The 21,768-nt window shown below is 45.7% G+C and overlaps 2 protein-coding genes across 2 annotated transcripts in view; one reads left to right on the top strand and one right to left on the bottom strand.

The window, feature by feature from the left end:
* FBXL15 (F-box and leucine rich repeat protein 15) lies at positions 1-18,691 on the top strand. Its single transcript, XM_061634662.1, has 5 exons — positions 1-148; positions 10,281-10,439; positions 11,364-11,523; positions 13,078-13,580; positions 15,937-18,691. The coding sequence occupies exons 2-5, from the start codon at positions 10,393-10,395 to the stop codon at positions 16,124-16,126; spliced, it is 900 nt and encodes a 299-aa protein (XP_061490646.1). The 5' UTR covers positions 1-148; positions 10,281-10,392; the 3' UTR covers positions 16,127-18,691.
* The window catches only part of CUEDC2 (CUE domain containing 2), a 25,491-nt gene continuing 21,215 nt past the window's right edge, over positions 17,493-21,768 (bottom strand). The window contains 3 exon segments of the mRNA XM_061634570.1: positions 17,493-17,554; positions 17,557-17,608; positions 21,694-21,754. Of these exon segments, the coding sequence (XP_061490554.1) occupies positions 17,493-17,554; positions 17,557-17,608; positions 21,694-21,754 (175 nt within the window).

Here is a 21,768-nt window from a genome sequence, read left to right on the forward strand (position 1 = left end):
AGTGGAGGAGGTGACGGAGGGCGGAGGAGAGGGAGCGGGAGCAGAGGCCGGGCTTCCTTTCTCTCGGAGCTCCTGCCTCCGGCTGGCGTTGGGGACCGCGTGGTGTCAGGAAGGGCTGGGGCAGGGAGAAACCGGCGTGGTTTTTAGGGTGAGTGCTTTCTGTGTGTGCGTGTGAAGGAAGAAACGCTCCCGTCCAGGGTCAGGAAGAGTAAAGAGTAAAGAGGATGATGTGGAAGGGGCGCTCAAGGAGGAAGTGCAGGCAGCGGCTCAGGCCAAACATAAAAAATTGGGGACAGCTGACAGATGGGATGCTGTTGTTGACTTTACTCAGGGAAGGAAGGAGCCAGGAAATTTTGTTATGATTAAATCAAGATATAAAAGTGGGAGATGTGAACCTGGTCAAGTTGGCAGAGTGGCTAAAGAAAGCTGTTGGAGATATAATCCAGGTGCGATGCATGCAAGGAGGTGATTTATTAGTGGAACCTAAGAGCAAATAACAGGCTGATAAAGTGTTAAATCTTAGAACCTTAGGGAAAGTATCTTGCCAACTGCCTCGTTTTCTGGAAGAGAAACAGGGAGTTGTCATAGGAGTTCCGTTGGATGTTTCTGAGGCGGATATTAAGAGGTCTTTAGGGGGAGTAAGAGTTACTCAAGTTAAGCAGTTAACGTTTAAATATGATGCCATGGCTTGCCCTCTACTACAGTGGTTCTTAACCTAGGGTGCATGCAGCCCCGGGGGTGCGAGACACTTTTTCTAGGGGTGCGAGGCGTTCAAGAGATTTTAAAAATTCAGTTAAAAAGAAGCAGAAAATTAACTATACAACCGAAGATTTTGGAAAGCTGCCATTTACCTTAGCTAAGTTAGGCTAAAACACTCATTAAAATAAAAATAAAAAGTGAACAGTATTTTTTCAGGGGGTGTGAGAGCATATTTTGGAAATCCAAGGGGTGCTGGCAGTGGAAAAGGTTAAGAACCATGGCTCTCCTTCAGTTCTTTCTAATACCCAGGCTGTGTCCTTTCTTGGATATCAGGCTTCGAGGGTTAGACCTTATATTCCCCTCCCCTTTGATGCTTTTGGTGCCAGCCAGGCTTGTGTGGTTGCTGTGTGTCAGAGCGGTGTGCGGTGTGGGAAGTGTGGAGGTCCTCACTCCTTTGATCATTGTGATGGTTCTTCACCTCCAGTATGTTGCAATTGTGAGGGAGCTCATAGTTCCATGTTTAGGGGTTGCCCAGTGCCTCAGATGTCCTCGGATATTCAAGCCATGAGAGTGAAGATGGGAATTTGCTATGCAGCAGCTGTTGGGTGTTATAAGGAGAATAAAGGGGTTGATAAAAGTTGTTGCCTGCCCTTTAGCTTCCCCAGTGGTTAACCCAATATCATTGTTAGGGAAGATGAGTGGAAGATACTGACCTTTTCCTTGTTAATAAGAAGGAGCATTTTGTAGCTTTTATGGTAGAAATCATTCACTGTACAGCCCAAACACAGAAAAAACTGAAAAAATATTGATTATCTTGAAGGCTGCTGGAAGGTTTTGGGAAGTGGAGGATTTAACTATAGAACGGATTTGTGAATTACTAGGAAGCCCTGAGGTTTAATTATTCTGGTATTGAGATCTGGAGTTGGAATGCTCATAGTTCAATTGCCCATGGCCAGGAGTTGAAACATCTCATTTCCTCTTTGCATGTATTGCCTTATTTGATTTGTATTCAAGAAACTTGGTTGTTTGAGCCCTTGGATTTTAAGTTATTGGGTTATGTTTCCCTCCGTAGAGATCGGGTTAATGGAGTAGGTGGAGAGGTGTTGCAATCTTTATATGGGAAGCCTTGGGTTTTGTAGACCAAGCTATGAAGGAAACAGCTTTTGAATATTTTGCAGTGGATGTCCCTTTAGCGGACTCTTCTGCTATTTTGAGAATTGTTAATGTATATAATCCTTGCCTTCCTACTGATGTAGAAGGATTGGGTTATGTCTTAGAAGGGAAGAAAGGGCCTCCTTATATTATCTGTGGAGATTTTAATAGCTATACTTCTCTCTGGGGCAGTAGTAATATTGATAGTAATGGGGAATGTTTGGAGGATTTTTGTGATGATGCTGATTTGGTTGTTTTAAATGATGGAACACCTACTTATTTTAACTCATATACTGGACATCTGTCTTGTTTGGATTTAGGAATTGTTTCCAGAGGTATTGCTGTTTATTGTGGATGGGAGGTTTTTCAGGAAAGTACTTTGGGAAGTGATCACTTTCCTATAATTATTACCTATAAGGGGAAGGGCTGTATTGATGATACAAATGCTATCCCTTCTTGGGACTATAAAAACGCTGATTGGGTATTATTTCGGCAAAATTGTTTGGACTTTCTCGACTCTCTAATTGGAGTAGATTATGATGAAACATTTCTTAATAAATTTATGACTAGTCTATTGGATGCTGCTTCTCAGCCTATTCCCAAGCATAGACAACTTCATTGTTCTGTAGTGCCCTGGTGGACAGAGGATTGTGTATGTAACTCTGCTTTTCTGAAGGTTAGGCACTCATTTTCTGGATAAAATTTAATGGAATATAAATGCTATAAGGCCTTAGTTAAAAGGACACTCAAAAGTGCAACGAGAGGTAGTTGTTGACGTTTCTGTAGTGATCTTACTATGAATAAGCCAGTATCATTGGTGTATCGCCAGCTGAGAGCAATGAGTTGTATTTATGGCCAAAGGAATATTCCTGCTCTGGTCACTGATTTAGAAGCGTGCACTACTAATGTTAAGAAAGGTAAAGCATTGTCAGAGATATTTCAAAAGGTCTGTGATATCGATAACTGGTCAGAGGCCTTTATTTTAACTGATTGGTCACCGAATGGTGAAGACACTTTGAACACAGATTTTTCTCTTTGGGAAATGGAAAGTGCATTAAACAGAAGTAAGAATACATCGGATACAAAATGCTTTGACATTTACTTAGAGAGTGTTTACTAGCACTTCTTACTTTTTATAATCTGGTTTGGAAATTAGGTACGCTGCTTGAGGGATGGAAACATGCAATTGTTGTTCCTGTTGGTTAACCAGGGAAGATTCTGTCTAATCTTACAACTAGAAAAGGTGCTCAAATGCAAAGATGTATAACTGAACACTAAAGTCAGGATCATTCAGACCACGGTATTCCCAATCTCTATGTATGGATTTGAAAGTTGGACAGTGAATAAAGTGGATAAGAGAAAAATCAACTCATTTGAAATGTGGTGTTGGAGGAGAGCTTTGTGCATACCATGGACTGCGAAAAAGACAAATAATTGGGTGTTAGAACAAATTAAACCAGAACTATCACTAGAAGCTAAAATGATGAAACTGAGGTTATCATCCTTTGGACACACTAGAAAAGACAATAATGCTGGGAAAAACAGAAGGGAGCAGAAAAAGAGGAAGGCCAAACAAGAGATGGATTGATTCCATAAAGGAAGCCACAGACCTGAACTTACAAGATCTGAACAGGGTGATTCATGACAGATGCTATTGGAGGTCACTGATTCATAGGGCACCATAAGTCATAACCGACTTGAAGACACATAGCAACAACAATAGGCCTATGCAAGATTATGGAGCGTTATGATTAATGTTAGGTTGGTGGCTTTTTTGGAGAGGCATAACCTCTTGACACCAGTACAAAGTGGTTTTCGTAGTAGTTGACCTGCTATGGATCATGTCATTTGATTGGAAACAGAAGTTTGGAAGAGTTTTTGCTCCAGAGAATTTTTAATAGCTGTTTTCCTTGATATTGAAAAGGCTTATGACATGGTTTGGAAGGAGGGCCTGATTTATAAATTGTTTCAGTTGCATTTGTGGGGTAGAAGATTTTTCGCAAGGCTGGAAATTGCGGGTCTGGTGGGTTCAATTTTTTCTGAGGCCCGTTTGATAGATAACTGTATTCCCCTGGGAAGTGTAGTTAGTCCCTGTGATGCCCCTGTATTTATAATACTGTAAATATGGTAAGTGCGGGTTTATTCGAGTAAATGAGGTAAGTGGACTGAGTGAGAGGGGGGAGTACATGGGTTGGAATGTTGAGTGTTGTATTATGATTGGCTGAGCATTTGAGTTTCTGAAGGTATAAATAAGAGGATGACAGTTGGTTAGGGGTTCTGAAAAAGGTTTTGGCTGAGGGAGTTGGTTGGTTTTGGGAGGCTTTTGTTGGGTGGATTTAGGTGGGTAGTGAGGCAGGTTATTGACGACTAGAAACATAAAGAGTAACGCAACTTATGAAACCACACGCTTGTTGACTATACCTTTAAGTAATCTTGTGTATATAAATAAATATTTCTTGGTTTACCTAACGCCTGATCCTTGGCTGGGTTTACACAGACCAGAAGAGTGGGCAGGGCATATACCAAGGTTGGGAAACAGTATCAATGGTGGCAGCGGTGAAGAGATAGTGTAACATCATCAGGTATCCAGAGCAACCCAGGGCTGTAATCTTTATAGGCACAAAGATACAGGGGGGTTGTGGCCTGCAAGTGCACCCAGACACAAAGTAGCAATAAGCCAGGAGGAGACTAAGGCACAGTCTCAAGGCAATATTGTTTTACAGGAAGTGTCTGGTGGTGCTGCCTAGCAGTGGGATCTTGAGAGATCTTTGCTAGAGCCGGTGAGAGAACTGTTTAAAGACCAGGACCCTGAGGTGGGACCCTGACAAAGTGGTGACCACAGGAGCGAGCCTGACAGGTGGTGGCAGCAGGTGGGATCCTGACAGGAAGGGTCCTGACAGTCTCATCCTTTTTAATGTTCTGATTAATGATCTTCCTTCCGTTATTCCCAGTGGGGTTGCTGTCAGTTGGTATGCTGATGACTGTGCACTATGGGTTCGAAGTAAATCTCTCCAGGTTGCTGAATCCCACCTCAATGTGGCTTTGAGTAAATCGGAAAATTGGGGCTTTAGTTTTTCTCCATGTAAAACTATAGGTATGATTTTTTTCTTGATGGAGGTTTCTTTCGCCCATCAATTTGTAGTTATAAGGGGGAAGAATCCAATTGGTACCAAGTTTTAAGTTTCTTGGAGTAATTTTTGATAGTAAATTAACATGGAAAGCACATCTTGATTCTGTGGTCTGCAAAAGTAAAGTTAGGTTAAATATGCTAAGGGTTGTTTCGGGAAGTACACAGGGAGTGGATGGGAAGATTCTTTTGATGTTTTATCATGCCTACATTCGACCTTTGTTGGATTATGGCTGTCAGGCCTATGCATTGGCTTCTTCCACTTTATTACAGCAACTTGAAGTTGTCCAGTCTTGGGCCCTGAGAATAATATGGGGCTTTTGTCACTTCTCCCCATGATGTTTTGCAAGGAGCCAGTGGAGAGTGGCCACCTGATTTACAGCATGATTTCCTGGATGTTATGGGAGAAACTGCACTTTCCAGGAAAGTCCATTATATGGCTTATATGATGAGTACTGGGAATTTGGTGATCCCAGGAAGCTGGAGCTTTATACTCCCCATGTGGTTTGAGTTAACTGTTAAAGAAATATAGCATAGTTAACAGTTTTATTCCAAGGAAATTTATTTGTAATTACTGTGGCTGGTCATGGATTCCCCCTTTGGTGGATGCGCACATTAGTAAGTTGGGGTCGCAGCGGTCTGGGGCTTTGGGTATTAAAAACATGGCTTTCGAATACATTTTTTCTTGGCAGAGCCTTTGCTGAATGATTTTTACAGATGGCTCCCAGGATTCCTCTGATGGCAAAGTGGTTGCTGTTTATTGTGTCCCTTGTTTTTTGGGATTAAAAAGGCATTTTGGCTATCCAGTTGGATATCAATAACGACGGCAGAGTTGATGGCTATCCTACTGGCACCAGAGTGGATGAAGGATGTAAGACCTCATAACGTTCTGCTTTTGTCAGATTCTCTTTTGGGATTGCAGGCTATTCAGTCTGGTGGGCTAGCCTGGAAGAATGATATGATCAATGAAATTTGGACTTTGAATACAGAACTTCATTCCATGGGAATCTGGCTTGAATTTTGTTGGATGTCTGCCCATGTGGGGCTAGTGGGGAACAGCTGCAGCACGAGAGGACTGAGGAAGACCTGCCCTGGGAGTGAGTATCCGGCATCTGGGTGCTTGCTACTAGCTCCTTTGGGCTGCTGTCTGTCCACACAGCTGAAGTCCCTGGGAAGTGCTGCAAAAACTGGCCCTTGCTCCAGAGAGAGGCTGCAGTTAATCTCGCAGCCCCTTACAACAGCTGCTGGCTGGGCCAGGAGGCATAAAAGCCCAGCTGCCCTTGGGGGGCTCCTTAGGGTGTTGTGAGGGCGAGGGCGCTACTCCCCTTCAATTACTTTTTCTATTACTTTTTCTTGTTTTGTTTTTTTAAAATTGGTGGTGGGGAGGGCGTGTGGTGCATGTGTAGTTTCTGCACAGGGTGGGAGCCTGTGCAGTGAACGGAATGAGAGGAGAAAGTCGCCAGATGCCTTCAGAGTGAGAGTCTGTAACTGGCAGAAGGCTGGCCCTCCCTGAGTGTGAGACAGGAGGGGGAGTAGATGGGCCCTGTGTGAAAAGTGTGAATGGGTATGACTGTTCCCAATCTTTGCAGAGGCCTTTGTTGGTGGGCTTGTGTTGGGCACATATTAGGTGTTTAGGAGGAGTCTTACTACGGAGGAACATGGGTGATGCCACCCCAATTTCAGTGCTTACAGGCAGAGGGAAATATAGCTATGGGGAGGTGGTGAATTACCCGAGAAGGCGAAGACAAGGCTATCTGCTTGCTGCCACTCCTCTCAAGGATTGGTTCCTCGTTGCTCATCTGCTGTGCCCACTGGCCTGTGTGTGTTGTTGTTTAATGCCAGATCGGTACATAATAAGACCACTCTCATCCATGACTTGATTGTGGATGAAGGTGCCGATCTGGTGTGTATTACCGAGACCTGGGTGGGTGAGCTTGGAGAGGTTGATCTGACCCAGCTTTGCCCACCTGGATACTCGCTGGAGCACCAGCACAGGCTGCAGGGACGGGGGGAGGAGTTGCTGTGGTCTACAGAACTTCCATCTCTGTCACCAGGAAACCACTCTGTCTTGGAGCTGGCTGTGAGGGCCTGCACCTGGTGTTGGGCCAAGGAGACAGTAAACTAGGGTTGCTGCTGGTGTACCATCCACCCTGCTGCCCGGCAGCTTCTCTGACCGAGCTAGTGGAGGTCATCTCGGCTGTGGTGTTGGAGGAGCCCAGAACGACAGTGCTGGGTGATTTCAATGTCCATGCTGAGGCTGCCTCTAGTGTTCCGGCTCGGGACTTCATGGCCTCCATGACAACCATGGGACTGTCTCAAGTTGTTACTGGCCCAACACATAGGGGCCACCCTCGACTTGGTTTTTGCTCCAGATGGAGGAGGTGTGGTCCGGAGATACCGGGGGTGGATGTCACCCCATTGGCATGGTCAGATCACTTCCTGGTGAAGTTTAGACTTATGGCTCCGATCCTTCCTTGCAGGGGTGGTGGACAGATTAAGATGGTCCACCCCCGGAGCCTAATGGAATCCACTGGATTCCTGAATGCCCTGGGTGAGTTCCCAGTAGATAGAGCAGGTTACCCTGTTGAAGCCCTTGTCACGCTATGGAACAGTGAGGCACGTCAGGCTCTTGACACGGTTGCCCCCGAGCGCCCTCTCCCGCACTGTGGAGCCCGGTCTGCACCTTGGTACACCAGTGAGCTAAGGACAATGAAACCGGCTGGACGATGGCTAGAGTGAAAGTGGCGAAAGACGTGCTGTGAGGCTGATCGGACACAAGTAAAACATCATAACCGTGCCTACTGTGTGGTGGTGAGAGCGGCGAAGAAGGCCCACTTCTCTGCCTCCATCACATCCTCAAGTAGCCGTCCAGTGGAGCTTTTCCATATTGTCAGGAGTCTGTTGACATCAACTCCAGGAAATGGAGTTTTAGACCCTTTGGAGGCCCACTGTGAATTGTTTGCAAGGCACTTTGAGGGTAAAGTTGCTCGCCTCCATAGCAGTCTTGATGCCCCATCCACATCTACTGTAGTCCCCAATGAGGTGTCCAGTGCAAAGTCTGCTGCAACTTCTTGGGAACGGTTTCAGTTGATGTGGCCTGATGACGTGGACAAGGTGGTTGCGATGATGTGGCCAGCATCGTGTCCTCTCGACCATTGCCCTTCTTAGCTTATTAAAGCTTGCCGAGGGGGTCTGACCGAGTGGATCCAGGGTGTGTTCAACGCATCACTGGAAGAGGGAGTGGTTCCAACTGCCTTGAAAGAGGCGGTGATTCGACCACTCCTGAAAAAGCCCACCCTGGACCCATTGGTTTGTGACAACTACCGACCGGTTGCAAATACCCCTTTCTTAGGGAAGGTGATTGAGAGGGTTGTGGTGCAGCAACTGCAAGTACTCTTGGATGAACCAGATTATCTTGACCCATTCCAGTCTGGGTTCAGGCCTGGTTACGGGACTGAATCGGCCTTGGTCGCCCTGATGGATGACCTTTATTGGGAGAAGGACAGGGGGAGTGCGACTCTGTTGTTCTTGCTTGATACCATTCACCATGGTATCCTTCTGGGCTGACTTGGTGAGATGGGTATTGGAGGCACTGTTTTACAGTGGTTCTGATCCTATCTCCAGGGTTGTTCTCAGAGAATAGCATTGGGTGACTGTCTTTTGGCCCCCTGGCAGCTGTGTTGTGGGGTGCCTCAGGGTACCAACTTGTCCCCCATGCTGTTTAACATCTATATGAAGCCCTTGGGAGCAGTCATCAGGAGCTTTGGGGCGAGGTGTCAGCAGTATGCTGATGATACCCAGCTCGATTTCTCCGTAACATCTGAATCAGGAGAGGCTGTGCAAGCCCTGGACCACTGCCTGGACTTGGTGGTGGGCTGGATGAGGGCCAATAAACTGAATCCTAGCAAGACAGAGGTGCTGTGGGTTGGTGGTTCCCGAGTTCGGATAATTGGTCAGTTGCCTGCTTTGGATGGGGTCGTACTCCCTCTGAAAGAGCAAGTCTGTAGTCTGGGGTGTTCCTGGATCCATCTTTGTCGCTAGAGGCCCAGGTGACCTCTGTGGCTAGGAGTGCCTTTTACCAGCTTTGGCTGATAAGACAGCTGCGGCCGTTTCTCGACCGGGATAGCCTGACCACTGTTATCCACGCACTGGTAACTTCCAGGCTGGATTACTGTAATACGCTCTATGTGGGGCTGCCCTTGAGGTTGGTCTGGAAGCTGCAGCTGGTGTAAAATGTGGCAGTGAGACTGCTCACTGGGGCAGGGTATCGCCAACATGTCACCCCGCTGCTGAAAGAATTGCACTGGCTGCCCATTTGCTACCGGGCCAAGTTCAAGGTTCTAGTTTTGGTGTACAAAGCCCTATACAGCTCGGGACCAGGATACTTGAAAGACCGCCTTACCCCTTATATGCCCAGTCGATCACTGCACTCTGCAGGTGAGGGCCTGCAGATTCCATCTTGAGGTTCATTCTGCACAATATAGGAAACGGACCTTTAGTGTGGCTGCACCTACCCTGTGGAATTCCCTCCGTTTGAATATTAGGCAGGCGCCATCTCTGCTATCTTTTCGGTGCCTTTTGAAGACTTTCCTCTTTCAACAAGCCTTTTAAATTGAGACCTGTCCCAGTCTGCATCTGTGTCAGAATTGTTTAATATGTTTTTTTAATAATGTTTTTAACCCTTTTTAAAGTTGTTTTTTAAAAATATGTTTAATGCTGTTTTGTTTTAATGTATTTTAAGATCTGTTTTTATGATATTTTAAAGTGTTTTAGTGCTTTGTTTGTTGCCCTGGGCTCCTGTTGGGGAAGGGCGGGATACACAGTGAATAAATAAATAAAGAATAAATAAATAAACTGGCTGATTTAACTGCATTGCAGCGCCCAACTGCTGATGTCTTCTTGCCTTTATTACAAAGAGAAGTTAAACTATCCTTCTGCCCTGATCTGAGGGATTTTCAAATCTTTAACTGGCATGGGCGAGCACGACAAAGTTGCCCGCTGCATGTGTTAACAGGACATTGTGCAGCACGCAATAATCTTTGTAGCACTGGGCGGGTGGGTTTGGATCTTTGTGACATTTGTGGGGTATGTGAAACTATAGACCATATTCTTTGGGACTGCTTAAGATATAGAGACAAAAGGGAGTTTTTGATTTGTTTATTGGCTGATAGAGGAGTCCCTGTGGGTGACTTCGGAGTCCTTAGAGACTGTGGTTTGCAGACTCTAGTTTTATCTGCCATTTGGCGTTTTTTGTAAGTCTGTATTTAGTTGGTCTATTGTGATTAGATTGTGGTTTTTTTAGTTCTCAGTAGGTGGCGGTAATAGGGCCTTTTAGGCCTTGCTTCACCATAAAACCGCAGAAGAAGAAGAGAAGAAGAGGTGACTGAGTCTGAATCTGCCGGCTGCCGAGGAGGATGGAGGCTTCGAGCAGAGCCGAACACTTAGGGCTGGCAGGCACCAGGTGCGGGGGGAAGAAGTGGGCTGGGCAACCAGAGGGCAGGGGTTGTCTGGGGAGGGGGATTCCCAATGCATGTTCCTGACCAGACAGGAGAGCCGGACCCGGACTCATTCTGTCTCAGTGGTACGAGGAAGGGTGAGAGACTGTGCCGTTGGATCGGTGGCTGGAATGGGAATTTGCCTGGGAAAAGCTGGTGGTCAAACATGAAAAACTTCAAAGCTTGGAAAACGGAAAATATTTTCTGTCTAAAAATCTGAGGATGTCAAAAGCAGTTTTCCCCCTCCCCCACAAATTGCACTTAAAAAGTTCTGCATTTTTTAAAAATAGGTTTTTTTAAAAGAAACTGGTTTCTGCAAGCAAATCCAAAATGTTGCAGGTGTGTTGAATCAATTCTGTTTTTTCTCCCAATAGTTTCAATTCTAGTTAACATTCCTAGATTGCTTGGCTGGCAGTGTTTTAGACATTTTTTTAAAAAGGGAAAAAAGAAAGTTGGCTGTTTTTCCTGTTTGCAGGGAAATGATTTTTTAAAGGCAAGATTTCCTGAAGTTAGTGGGCTCAAGGTCTGGAGCTGTGTGTGACTTTAGTCACCCAGCCTTCCTGTTCCAGGAGAGTAGCAAATGGATTCACTCTAATGCTATGGTCATTGAGCCAGGGAAAGGGCTAGACCTTTAGGCTGCTTGGCCTATGGTCAGCCCCCTGAGATTCTGCAGGTTAATTTATTGATTTTAGTGCCTCTCCAATGGGGTGAAAGAGAAATGAGGACAAGTGATGCCTCTGGGAAATGGAACTGATGTGCCAGAATGGTATGTGGCATTGGGGTTGTTACTGTTTTCTTAAGAGGACTTTCATGGACAGTGGCATATTGATGGCAGGGTGGCCAGTCCTCCCAGCTAACACCTTTCTAAGTAACTTTTCTTTTTATTCCAGAAAACAATTCTTGGATCTGCCCTGGGAGGATATTCTCTTCTCCCATGTTCTTTCATATCTTCCTCTGAGGCAGCTCTTGAGCCTGCAAAGGGTCAGCAGGGCATTTCAGTCTCTAATTCAGCTTTACCTCACCAACATGCGCTGCTTTGATTCTAGGCAGGTATGAGTAATGATGTCAACGCGATAGGAATGTGTGCATTCAATCCTGTGCAGAGTGCATGTGTAGCCTATTGCTAAATTGTTATGAAAAACTGGAAACAAAGGGCACCGAGCAATAATACTATCACTCTCTACAGTGCTTTGTGAATTTAGTAGTAAGTGTTTGGGTCAAAGTAGCTGGTTTCCAGATTAATGTTGGGAATGGACAAATGTCAAATAAGGGTTAGTTTCCCTGCAGATGAGCTTTTGAGCTTCAGCCTTTTGAACTTCAGCTGTGATTTCATTCAGTAATTGATTCTGGGCAAGAAAGAGAAATTCTAGTCTAGCTGTGCAGACGAAAGCAAGATGGCAAGAGAGAGATTTGTCTAGAAAAAATAAGTCAGATTGTTCTTTGATTTCTGTCCTACCACATCTTTGATGCAAAGCACAGTTTGAAAGTCATAGCTCTTTACAGTTATATTTTGACATACAGAAATTTTCACATCTGAAAGTAGCTTCACTGGAGATAATGAGCAATACATGTGTCCAAGGATTGTGTGTTTGAACCTGGTGCTTAAATCTCAAATCATGTACACAAACCCCACAAATCTGCTACTTTAAAAAAAAGCACTTTCTGGATTATAACAGAAGTTTCTCAGAGAGTATGCTGCTTATTTAAAGCACCTGCTGGGATAGGCCTGCTATTTTCAGACAAGGAGGAAGAGATACTTTTAGTCTGAATGCTCAAGATGTGTGTACAGCAGGAAAGAATAATCTCTGTGTCAAAACAGACAATTATTTTAATGCAAAACTGTACACGGATGCTAATTTTGTAGTAGGTAAGAAGTGAATCCCCTTGACACCTTCCTGGTTAAATGGAGAATAAAGTACCTACATATTGATGTGTATCAAATGTTGAGGAGATGGCGAGGAATGACCTATTATTTTAAAATTAGTCTGCAGGTTTCCCAATCGGGGCTGCCATACTAGGGGACACTTAAAACCAACTCTTCTGACCACATCCCTTTGCAACCTAAAGTAATTATTCTGTTTCTAGTGTATGCTTACTTCTGCTGCTGTTCCATCCATTTGCTGTAATAGCTTCTGATTACCTTTCCATCTCCTTCATGCTGAGAATGGCTTACTGTATCATGGAGCCACCAGCACAGTCCATCAAACGCTGGTTCCTGGGATGCTTGTAACTGTTGAGGATTAAATCCAGTTTAGTTTCCTGTTTGAAAGAATCTTCAAGTGTGATTGGGGAAGTGCAGATTCTGTGGTAGGAGCAGCATTTTTGTGGTATTTGTAACAATAAAATGCTGTTGTCGGGGCTCCACATTAGTCCTCACCCCAGGACTTAGCATGGCCCCTTTTACTGCTGGCAAAGAATAAGTACTCTCACCCCCGCCCCTTTTTACAGCTACTGTATTTACTTATTTTTCTGACATTTACACACACACCCCTTCAATGTCAGTTGTGTTTATTAGTTCTGCAAACAAATTAGGGTGGGAGGAGAGAGTTCTTGACAGGGGCTTGAAATGCTGCAGTAATCCAGTTTGTTGTCTTCCTGTGGCAGGTCGGACCAAACATTCCAAAAGCTGCATTCTGTATCCTGTTAAAAGACAATGAGGTGCTGCAACAGTTGGCACTACAGAACTGTTCCGACTGGCTGTCTGACAAGGAGCTGCTTCCTGTGATTGGTCAAAACCACCATTTGCAACAAATTGAGTTGAATGGCTGCGTACAACTGAGCCGGCATGCCCTGGTGGCCATCTCTTTGACCTGCCCCAATTTACGCCAACTTTCCCTGGCCCATTGTGAGTGGGTGGACAGACTCTCCCTGCGGAGCCTGGCTGACCACTGCAAGGAGCTTGAGTCCCTGGACCTTACAGCTTGTCGGCAGCTAAAAGATGAAGCTATCTGCTACCTTGTACGGAGGTGTAACAGAATGAAGTTCCTCTCGCTAGCTGTCAATGCAAATGTTGGTGATGTAGCAGTGGAGGAGACTGCCAAAGCCTGTCCTGAACTGGAGCACCTTGACCTCACCGGCTGCCTGCGGGTCAAGAACAACTCCATTAGGTAACAAATACACATATGGAGTACAGCAGTTGTATTCATGTGTAAAATTTTACACTTGCCTTATTTATTTTGTTTTAAAGCATTTATTTACTGATTAATATTTCAAAAATCTCTTAAGATTCAGAAAAACTCTGGCTCATATCTTGCTAGTGTAAATATTGTCAATACCAGCATTCTTATTAAAACGCACCCCCCCATATCTTTTGACATATTGACTAACAGATCAGGAAGATATTATGATAATAAAGGGCTTCTACATACATGCAGACCTGCAGATGCACCTACTGGGAATAACTGGCACATTTCCATTCTTTGTTCTGATTGCAGTACTGACCTTTCTGCAAACTCCAAAATTCTGGGGGAATTCTGATGAGGAAATGGATAGAATAAAAGGGCAAGGGAAGGGTTAAATGCCCTGAGGACAGATGTGGAAGCAACAGAAAAAGACAGCTGCAAAGACTGGCAAGTTTAGTGCATTTCAGATGTATGTTTATCAAGGGAAAATGTGCACATTTACTCTTTCATGAAATGGCTGAGAAAGGGCTGCATGCTGCAGTTACCCAGCATGCAGCCCCTTTTGAGCTGTTTTTGTGAAGGGTAAAAATGGATTATTTCCCCCTTGATAAATATATATGTGAAATGCATTGAACTTGCCAATCTTTGCAGCTGTCTTTATTTGTGTTTCTTCTTGGTGATTATTGTAGCTATTCTGCCCCCCCCCCCTTTCCCTTTGGCTTGAAGGATGTGGAAGCTCCATCCTTTGATATTTGAAAGCTATATCCATCCCAGTATAGCTTAAGTGTTAAGTAAAAATTGCAGTTGCCTTATGTTCTCACAATGAGGGCTAGATTTTATTTTTGGAAAGTGGAAGTTGACATTCCTGATGCCAATTTTGGTGTTTTCTTCCTTTAGTGGTTCTAGGCAGGTCAGTTTGACTTGTATGTTAAATTGAGAGGTTACAGGAGAAAAATAAAATATAAAATATACACGGAAAAGAAAAATCAACCAGAGCTTGGATTCTTTAAGCTTTTCTTAAAACCAATAATAGTACCTGAGTTCAGGGTTGGTGGAATAATGCACTGCAACCACAAATTCTGCATCTTGAAACCTAAATTTCTCTAACTGCAATAAATGCAAATTCTGTAGCATCATAGGATTATAATTTATTGGGATATATTATTTTGGTTGGACCAATTTTCAAAGGATAGGGAATGGAGATAGAGTATTGGAGTGTGGTAAGGCTACAGGCTACTTGAAGACTTATGGGCTAGACAGGTATGGACAGTCATGGAGAAGTACATCAAGTTCCCCCTCCCCCTCCCAATTACTGGAAATGTCAGCCAGCCCTCCAAGAATATTTATGATGCTGGGCCAGGCAAGACTGCATTTGACTAATTTATGAGACTGTTTTGTCCTGAATTTCTGTAGCAAAAGAACTGCAAAAAAACCTCCCCCAAACATTATGTAGAAATCATTTACTTAATTCCTTGTCTTTTTCTGCTATCCAGACTATTCTCGGGATATTGTCTGGACAGTAGTACAGATGATGGATGGAGACTTTTGCAGCTGGCCTTTGAGTTTGTTTCTTAGTACCCTGCACTAACAGAATGCTACTGATGTGCTGCAGGAAGCCAAATCTTCAAGTGAGGGTTAAGTAGTGTTTCAAGTAGGTCAGGGGCGTGGAACCTGTGGCCCTCCATATGTTGTTGGATTACAACTCTCATCAGCCCCAGGCAGTATGACCAGTGGTAAAGGACGATGGGAATTGTAGTCCAGTACCACAGTTTATCAGTTTTCCCATCCCTGAAGTAGGTGATAGTCTTTCACTCCACTTATGCCCTCATTTCTCCCTCCATATAGTTCTTGCTCCCAAGGGAAACATTCTTTCCCTTGATCTGTAACAAAAGAAAAATGTTTCAAAGGATTCTGAATTGTTTGTGTAGACTTTTGTGTATTTGGAATCAAGTTACATGTGCTTAATTCCATTATCATGCCTTTCTTGTCCTTAAATGTTAATGAATTGCCTTATTTCTCTACCAGCCTTGCCTACCCTGTGCTGAACATATGAAGCTTCCTTATAACACACCAACCCTTGGTCTATATAGCCTAGCAGCAGCTCTCCAGAGTCTTGAAGACTTTCTGCACCCCTGCTGCCTCATATCCCTTAACTGGAGAAGACAGAGATTGAATTTAGGACCTTCTTTATGTAAAACATGCACTCTGTCACTGAGCTCCCCCCCCCCACCCCATCCTAAAGCGATACAGTGCTATTGCTTAGCATCCATAGATAAAATGGGAAATTCTGATGCTGGTAAGAGACTGTGATCTTAACTTTTTGCATCTTCTGTTTTGGTAGGGCCTTGGCTGAGTACTGCCCCAAGCTGCGTGCTTTGAAGGTGAAGCACTGTCATGATGTGGTGGAATCCAGCCTAAGCATCCTGCGTAACCGTGGTGTGGAGCTAGACGTGGAACCTCCGCTGCAGCGTGCCCTGGTTCTCTTGCAGGATGTAGAGGGTTTTGCCCCATTTATCAATCTTCAGATCTAATGAATTGGAGACCCTGTCAGCGTGTCCTGGAGACTGCCTGTGTGAAGATCTGTCAGATACTGTTACTGAAAAGTTCAAGAGGCAGAGGGTTTCAGTCCCATCACTTCAAGTTGAGCCTGTCCTGAGTTACTGATATCCCTTGTGGGAGTCTGTATGTGTGCACTGGAAAAACAAATCCATTTGCATTATGGTTGGTTGGTTGTACTGCCTTCAAGTCGATCCCGACTTATGGCGACCCTATGAATAGGGTTTTCATGGTAAGCGGTATTCAGAGGTGGTTTTACCATTGCCATCCTCTGAGGCTGAGAGGCAGTGACTGGCCCAAGGTCACCTAGTGAGCTTCATGGCTGTGTGGGGATTTGAACCCTGGTCTCCCAGGTTGTAGTCCAACACCTTAACCACTACACCACAATAAATGACTCCCAGCATGTATACTGGCTGATTGGCACACAGCATGAATGATTAATAATTTTCCAGAGATGGATTCTGGGCCTGTTGATGTGAAGTGGCTATAGACAGGCAGTTGCATTGGTGCTGAACCCATTTTACCTAACTGCATTTCAGGTGGACATCCACAGATAAATGGGGAATTTTTGGGTGGAATCTAATCACTGGAGAGTAGGATTGACAGCAGGCAATGCTAATGCTGCTTCCGTTCTGCTTTGAATTGTGTGCTGGAGAAGTCCTACCATGTTGTAGAGAGAGTGGAGGAGACCTTTTAAGTTTGTAACTGACTGTTGTGCCTTTAAAGGCTGCAGGGTAGGGGATGTGTGCTGGTACCACATTGCTGAGCAAAGTAGCCTCCAAGTATCCTCTTGCTTTTAAAGACAAAGGTGGCATGTGGCTTGCGTTTAAAGGGAGAATATTTATTTGTTTTTCACATGTCTGTTTCGTTTTCACAGCTAAAGGTCAGAATGGGGTGTGTGAGTGAAATTACTGGAGCCAGTTACAAAGAGGTGGAAACTAATTCTGAATAGCTTTCTAAAAGGAAGCACACTTTTTCCCCCAATTGTAGTGCAGTCATGGAAGCTAGCTTTACTTTGTTAGGTGAACATGATTATACATTATGCGTAAAAATGTCAAAAGAAACAACGCAAGCAGCACACTAGTATAACTTACGAGTTAACTCTTGTAAGGAAAACAACAGAGGGCCCAGAGGAGGAGGAGCATCTTTAATCATCAGTGGACGCCCTGCTTCTGTTTGCGGACAGCTGGTTCTCAAGGGTGCACACACAAACATTTGGGAGTCTCATCTCCCAGATAAATAGGTTAGATCTTGACTGGTGAAGAAAACGCTAAAATGAGTTCCCAAGCAGAAGGCATGAGATGGACTTCGGTAGCTGTCAGTGGAATTTATACTTCCTGGCTAGCTTGAGACTGATGTATGTTTTTTCATTTCTTCACACTCTGCCTTCTTGATATCCTTTCCCCTTTTGTACTTACTACCTGATTATCAATGTAGCGAATCAACTTCTTGGGAGCCTAAGCGCAAACAAAAATCAGGACAAACCTGAGTTGCTTTTCAGTCTGAATGGGCCATTGTTTCTCTTACAGCTCTTTGTGGATTGAGTGGGGCAATGGTGTTGCACTGCAGTAATTCCTAATGTGTGCTGCAACAAATTAACTAACAAAAGACTCCAGAGAGCACAGTGTATCCATCAACAGTAAAGTGTGGCTGGTTCATCTCTGCATGATTCACTGGAAGTTTGAAAGGCCAACATACATGGCCTCTGCTAGAAATAAGTAATTTGGCTGTGATTTAAAAAAATAGTTATTTGCAAGACAGAGATGCTGCAGGAAGTCTGCTGTCTAATCAAAAGGCATCCCAGGACAGTGACACACATATGGAAGTGATCTCTCTTCGTGCCTTCCATTTTAATGCAGAATGTGTGCCTCTCTTATAAAGAGTTTGGGAAATGCTAGACTATAGCTAAAGGACTAGTTCCAAAAAGGCTGCTGTGTTTAGATAGGAATTCATTTTGGGTGGGGTGGGGATTCCTCTTATGTGATGAATGCTACAGCAACTCAAGATGTGGAGAGTATATTCCCATACTTCTGGATGGGTGGTGACTCTGTGCATGAGATAAACACTCTTAACAGATCACCATTTTTAAAAAAGGGGGTAACCTGCAGTATGTAACTGGATTCTCTTGCCTGAAGTTACTTGCTTTGTAGGTATCATTATGGAAGGCATCTATATGTGATCTCACTTAGCTGGGCTGGGAGGGACTGGGGCATGTTGGACTAGATGAACCATTCACTTTTCAAAGATGGGGCTGCTCCTTTAATACCCCCTCCACCCTGAAAATCCTGTGGTCTGAAAGCCGGCCTCTTGAGTGTTGCAGTTCACAGAAACACCAGAGAGCAAATTGCTTTTACTAAAATTAATTTGCAGAACCCCTACAAAATGTCTGTCCCAGGGATTTGTTTGTAAGTGATTGCACATCTGGAAAGTTTTAACATGGCAACATCTGATCCCTGTGCCTGCATGAACTCTTGCTGAGACTGGCAAATAACTACTGCAAAATCCTGCATGCACATAAAATACAAAGCCTCATGAAATTGGTATCTATTGCTCTTTACTGGAAATGAAGACAGACACAATGAAATGGGGCTAGCAGTAGTACAGCGCTGGAGTTGTGAAATATGAGGTTGATGCAACTTTTTCCTGCAGTGGAGAAGGGGGACTGACAGACAGGTTGTCGCTGCACACTTGCTCCACTGGCAGAAAGATAATCTCTACCCGAGTGGGCTGGGCAAGCAGACTCCAGATTGACTTCCTGCCAGCTCTAATGCACATCATGTGTGAGCTCTCTCCAGAGCGTGTGGAGAGCATCCCAGGGTTTTTTCTTTGTTCTCTACTTCCTTGTTTTTTTCTTGCCTTTGTATTAGAGCCCAGTGGCCAGGGAACAAGCTTCAACTAGCTTGCATGCTCTATCCATTCCTTTAAAAAAAAAGTGTGTGTGCGGAGGGAGAGGCCACTCAGAAAGGATCCAGAATGAGCTTGCTAGTCCTCTCTGCAGACTCCTCAGAAAAGAGTGAAGGAACCAGGATTGCCCATGGAGAGGGGATCTGCCTCCCTGGTCCAGGCTACGGCCTCTTCTGCCCTCTCCGGTGTCACAGAGGTGGCTGGGGAGATCATGTGTTGCCACAGGGTATCTGGTGAAGCCGAGAGTAAGCCAGGAACAGGAGGGAAGGGAAGGTTTGGGGTCCTGTATGCCATTCCTCTTGAGGCTCTTCTGATGATACTGGGGGGTCTCAGGGGGCTTCAGCAGGTTTTTATTCACCCAACCACCAATGTCAAGAAGACAACCCCCTCCTGAGGCGCAGCAAGCAGCAATGGGGAATGCAGCACACTCAGCCCCGCTGGGGGAACAGGCAGCCATGCACGTGGCTGAACCAGCCACACCCACCCTCTTGGAAGAGGCAGGAAAGATCCCCTTCCTACTCCTCTGGCTCCTCCGGCCATTCAGGGGGGGGTGTCAAGTGGCCACCCCAGATGCCCCCGCTGGGGTGTGTAAGCCCAGAGGCCGACAGGGCGGGGGTCCTAGCAAGAGGCCAGGCCTTGAGGGAGGGGCCCAGAGGCCATGGGGCAGCCAGAGGGGAGGCAGGCCACGCCCCCCCCCGAGGCAAGGAGAGCTCTTGGCTGATGCCAATGATCAGTCCGATGAGGAGGAGGAGGATTCCGGAGCACCGAAGCTGTTCACCCGGCAGGACCTTCAGCCCCTCCTCAGGAAGGCCTGCAAGACAGCGGCCTTAGGGCCTCCAGCTCCCAGGGAGGTAGACAAGGCCCCAGAGATGGGGGCTCCTCGAGAGCTTTGCTAGGCACACTTCTGACGAGAGTTTTCCCTTCCCAGTGGACTCCAAAGAGACCATTATGTCTGACTGGAAGAAACCAGGGGCAGCTAGAACTTCTTCAGCACTCATGAGGCATCTTTATCCATTTGAGAAAGAAGAAATTGATTTTTTCCGTTCCCACTGATGGAGGCGCCAGTAGCCTCTTTGGCATATGGCTCCATGGCGGTGTGGGATAGGGAGGGTTACCCAAAAGATCCAGAGGGAAGGAAATCTAAGGCTTTCTTACATAAAGTGCATGAGGCCTCTGTCCTAGCCACCAGAGCTTCAGCAGCAGCCTCCTTTATGGCCAGGACTTGCTTCTGGTGGGCACGGCCCATTTTGCAGGAGGTGGCACAAGCTGACCGCCATGTCCAACAGGGATTGCACACTAGTCAAGGCCTCTGCCTTTGTGGCCGTTGCCTCAGCAGATGCCATCCAGCTCTCAGCCAGAGCCTCTGCGGCAGATGCTGCCCCACGCAGACAACTGTGTGAAGTCCAGCCTGGCCAGCAACCTCTTTAAAGGGGGAAAGAGAAGGTTTGGAGGATGTCCTGGTTGAAACCAAGGACAAAAAGAAGACATTGCTGCAGAACTACAAGGAGGACCATAAGGCTGGTAAGACCCACTTTAGTTCCTTTTCTCCCTATAGGGGGTCATACTCCTCTAGAGACAGCACAGGAGCAAGGCCATCACAGGGGAGCCAGGGTTTCCCCAGAGACAGTCTGCAAGGGCTCAGCCTGCCTTCTACAAGCTGAACCCTTCTGGGGGACATGTGGGGGGGAGGTGACAGCATTTCCTGTAACCTCAGCAGGCCTAACCTGGCCTCCATCTTGGTGGGGGGCAGACTCCAAAATTTGCCCAACATTGGCTATCCACCACCAGGGATCAGTGGGCCCTGGACATAAACAGGGAGTGATACAGGCTGGAACTCAAGAGATTCCCGCAACCACATTTCATACAGTCCTGCAGATCAAACACCAGAAGCACCATTGATGTTCCAGGCCATATTTCACCTGTTTCAGAACAGGGCCACAGAGTCAGTGCACAACTGTCAGACTAGACTGGGGTGCTATTCCACCCTGTTCACAATTTCCCAGAAATCTGGGGCTTGGCACACCATGTTGGACCTGGAGCTGTAGATGGTATATACCTGACTCCTTCCCTCTTACTACAGGAAAAGCTAAGGTTGGCTAAGTTGCTTTTCTGCAGGGGGAGGCAAGGAGGTGACCCTCTCAGTGGACATTCTGCTGCTGCATGACTAGTCAGGTATTTTAGATAAGTCAGCTTGGGGCACTGACTACAGGACAGCCGCTCACTGGGGAATACACAGCTGAACTAATTCTGTTTCTTATTCCCTTCTCAGTACTCTTTATTTCTTGCCTATAAACTATGCTTCCTTCTTCCCAGCCTGAGTTGCCACACAGAGGTCGGCTTCAGTCGCATGGACTGGAGTCTGGTTGCCCAGCCCACTCGGGCAACTTCTCCAAAAGAGTAACGTCTGCCAGTGGAGCTGAGGGGGCAATGACAACCTGTCCATGACCCCCCCCTCCCCTGCAGAAAAGCAACTTATCATGGTAAGTCTAACATTCACTTTTATGCTGCTGCCGCCCTTTACCCGGCTGAGTGGCAAATCTGCTCTAGTGCCGTTTGGTCACTGAAGAAGAAGTGAGGCTGGGTTATGCATTTTCTTTCCCGTTTCAGCAGTCTGCTCGCATAGATTGGTGCTCCTTACCTCTTTTGGGGGTGCTGGCCTGTGTGTTTTTTTATCTTCTTCGCTATCTACCATCATGTATCTGAAACACAAGAA

This window comes from Rhineura floridana, chromosome 7 (assembly GCF_030035675.1).
Source record: "Rhineura floridana isolate rRhiFlo1 chromosome 7, rRhiFlo1.hap2, whole genome shotgun sequence".
NCBI lineage: Eukaryota > Metazoa > Chordata > Lepidosauria > Squamata > Rhineuridae > Rhineura > Rhineura floridana.

Excerpts from the sequence above, each read along its gene's own strand:
- FBXL15 (XM_061634662.1), top strand. The coding sequence starts at position 10,393 with ATGGAGGCTTCGAGCAGAGCCGAACACTTAGGGCTGGCAGGCACCAG. Across the intron at positions 11,524-13,077 it reads GCTGCTTTGATTCTAGGCAG|GTCGGACCAAACATTCCAAA; the intron begins GTATGAGTAATG and ends TTCCTGTGGCAG. Across the intron at positions 13,581-15,936 it reads GTCAAGAACAACTCCATTAG|GGCCTTGGCTGAGTACTGCC; the intron begins GTAACAAATACA and ends CTGTTTTGGTAG.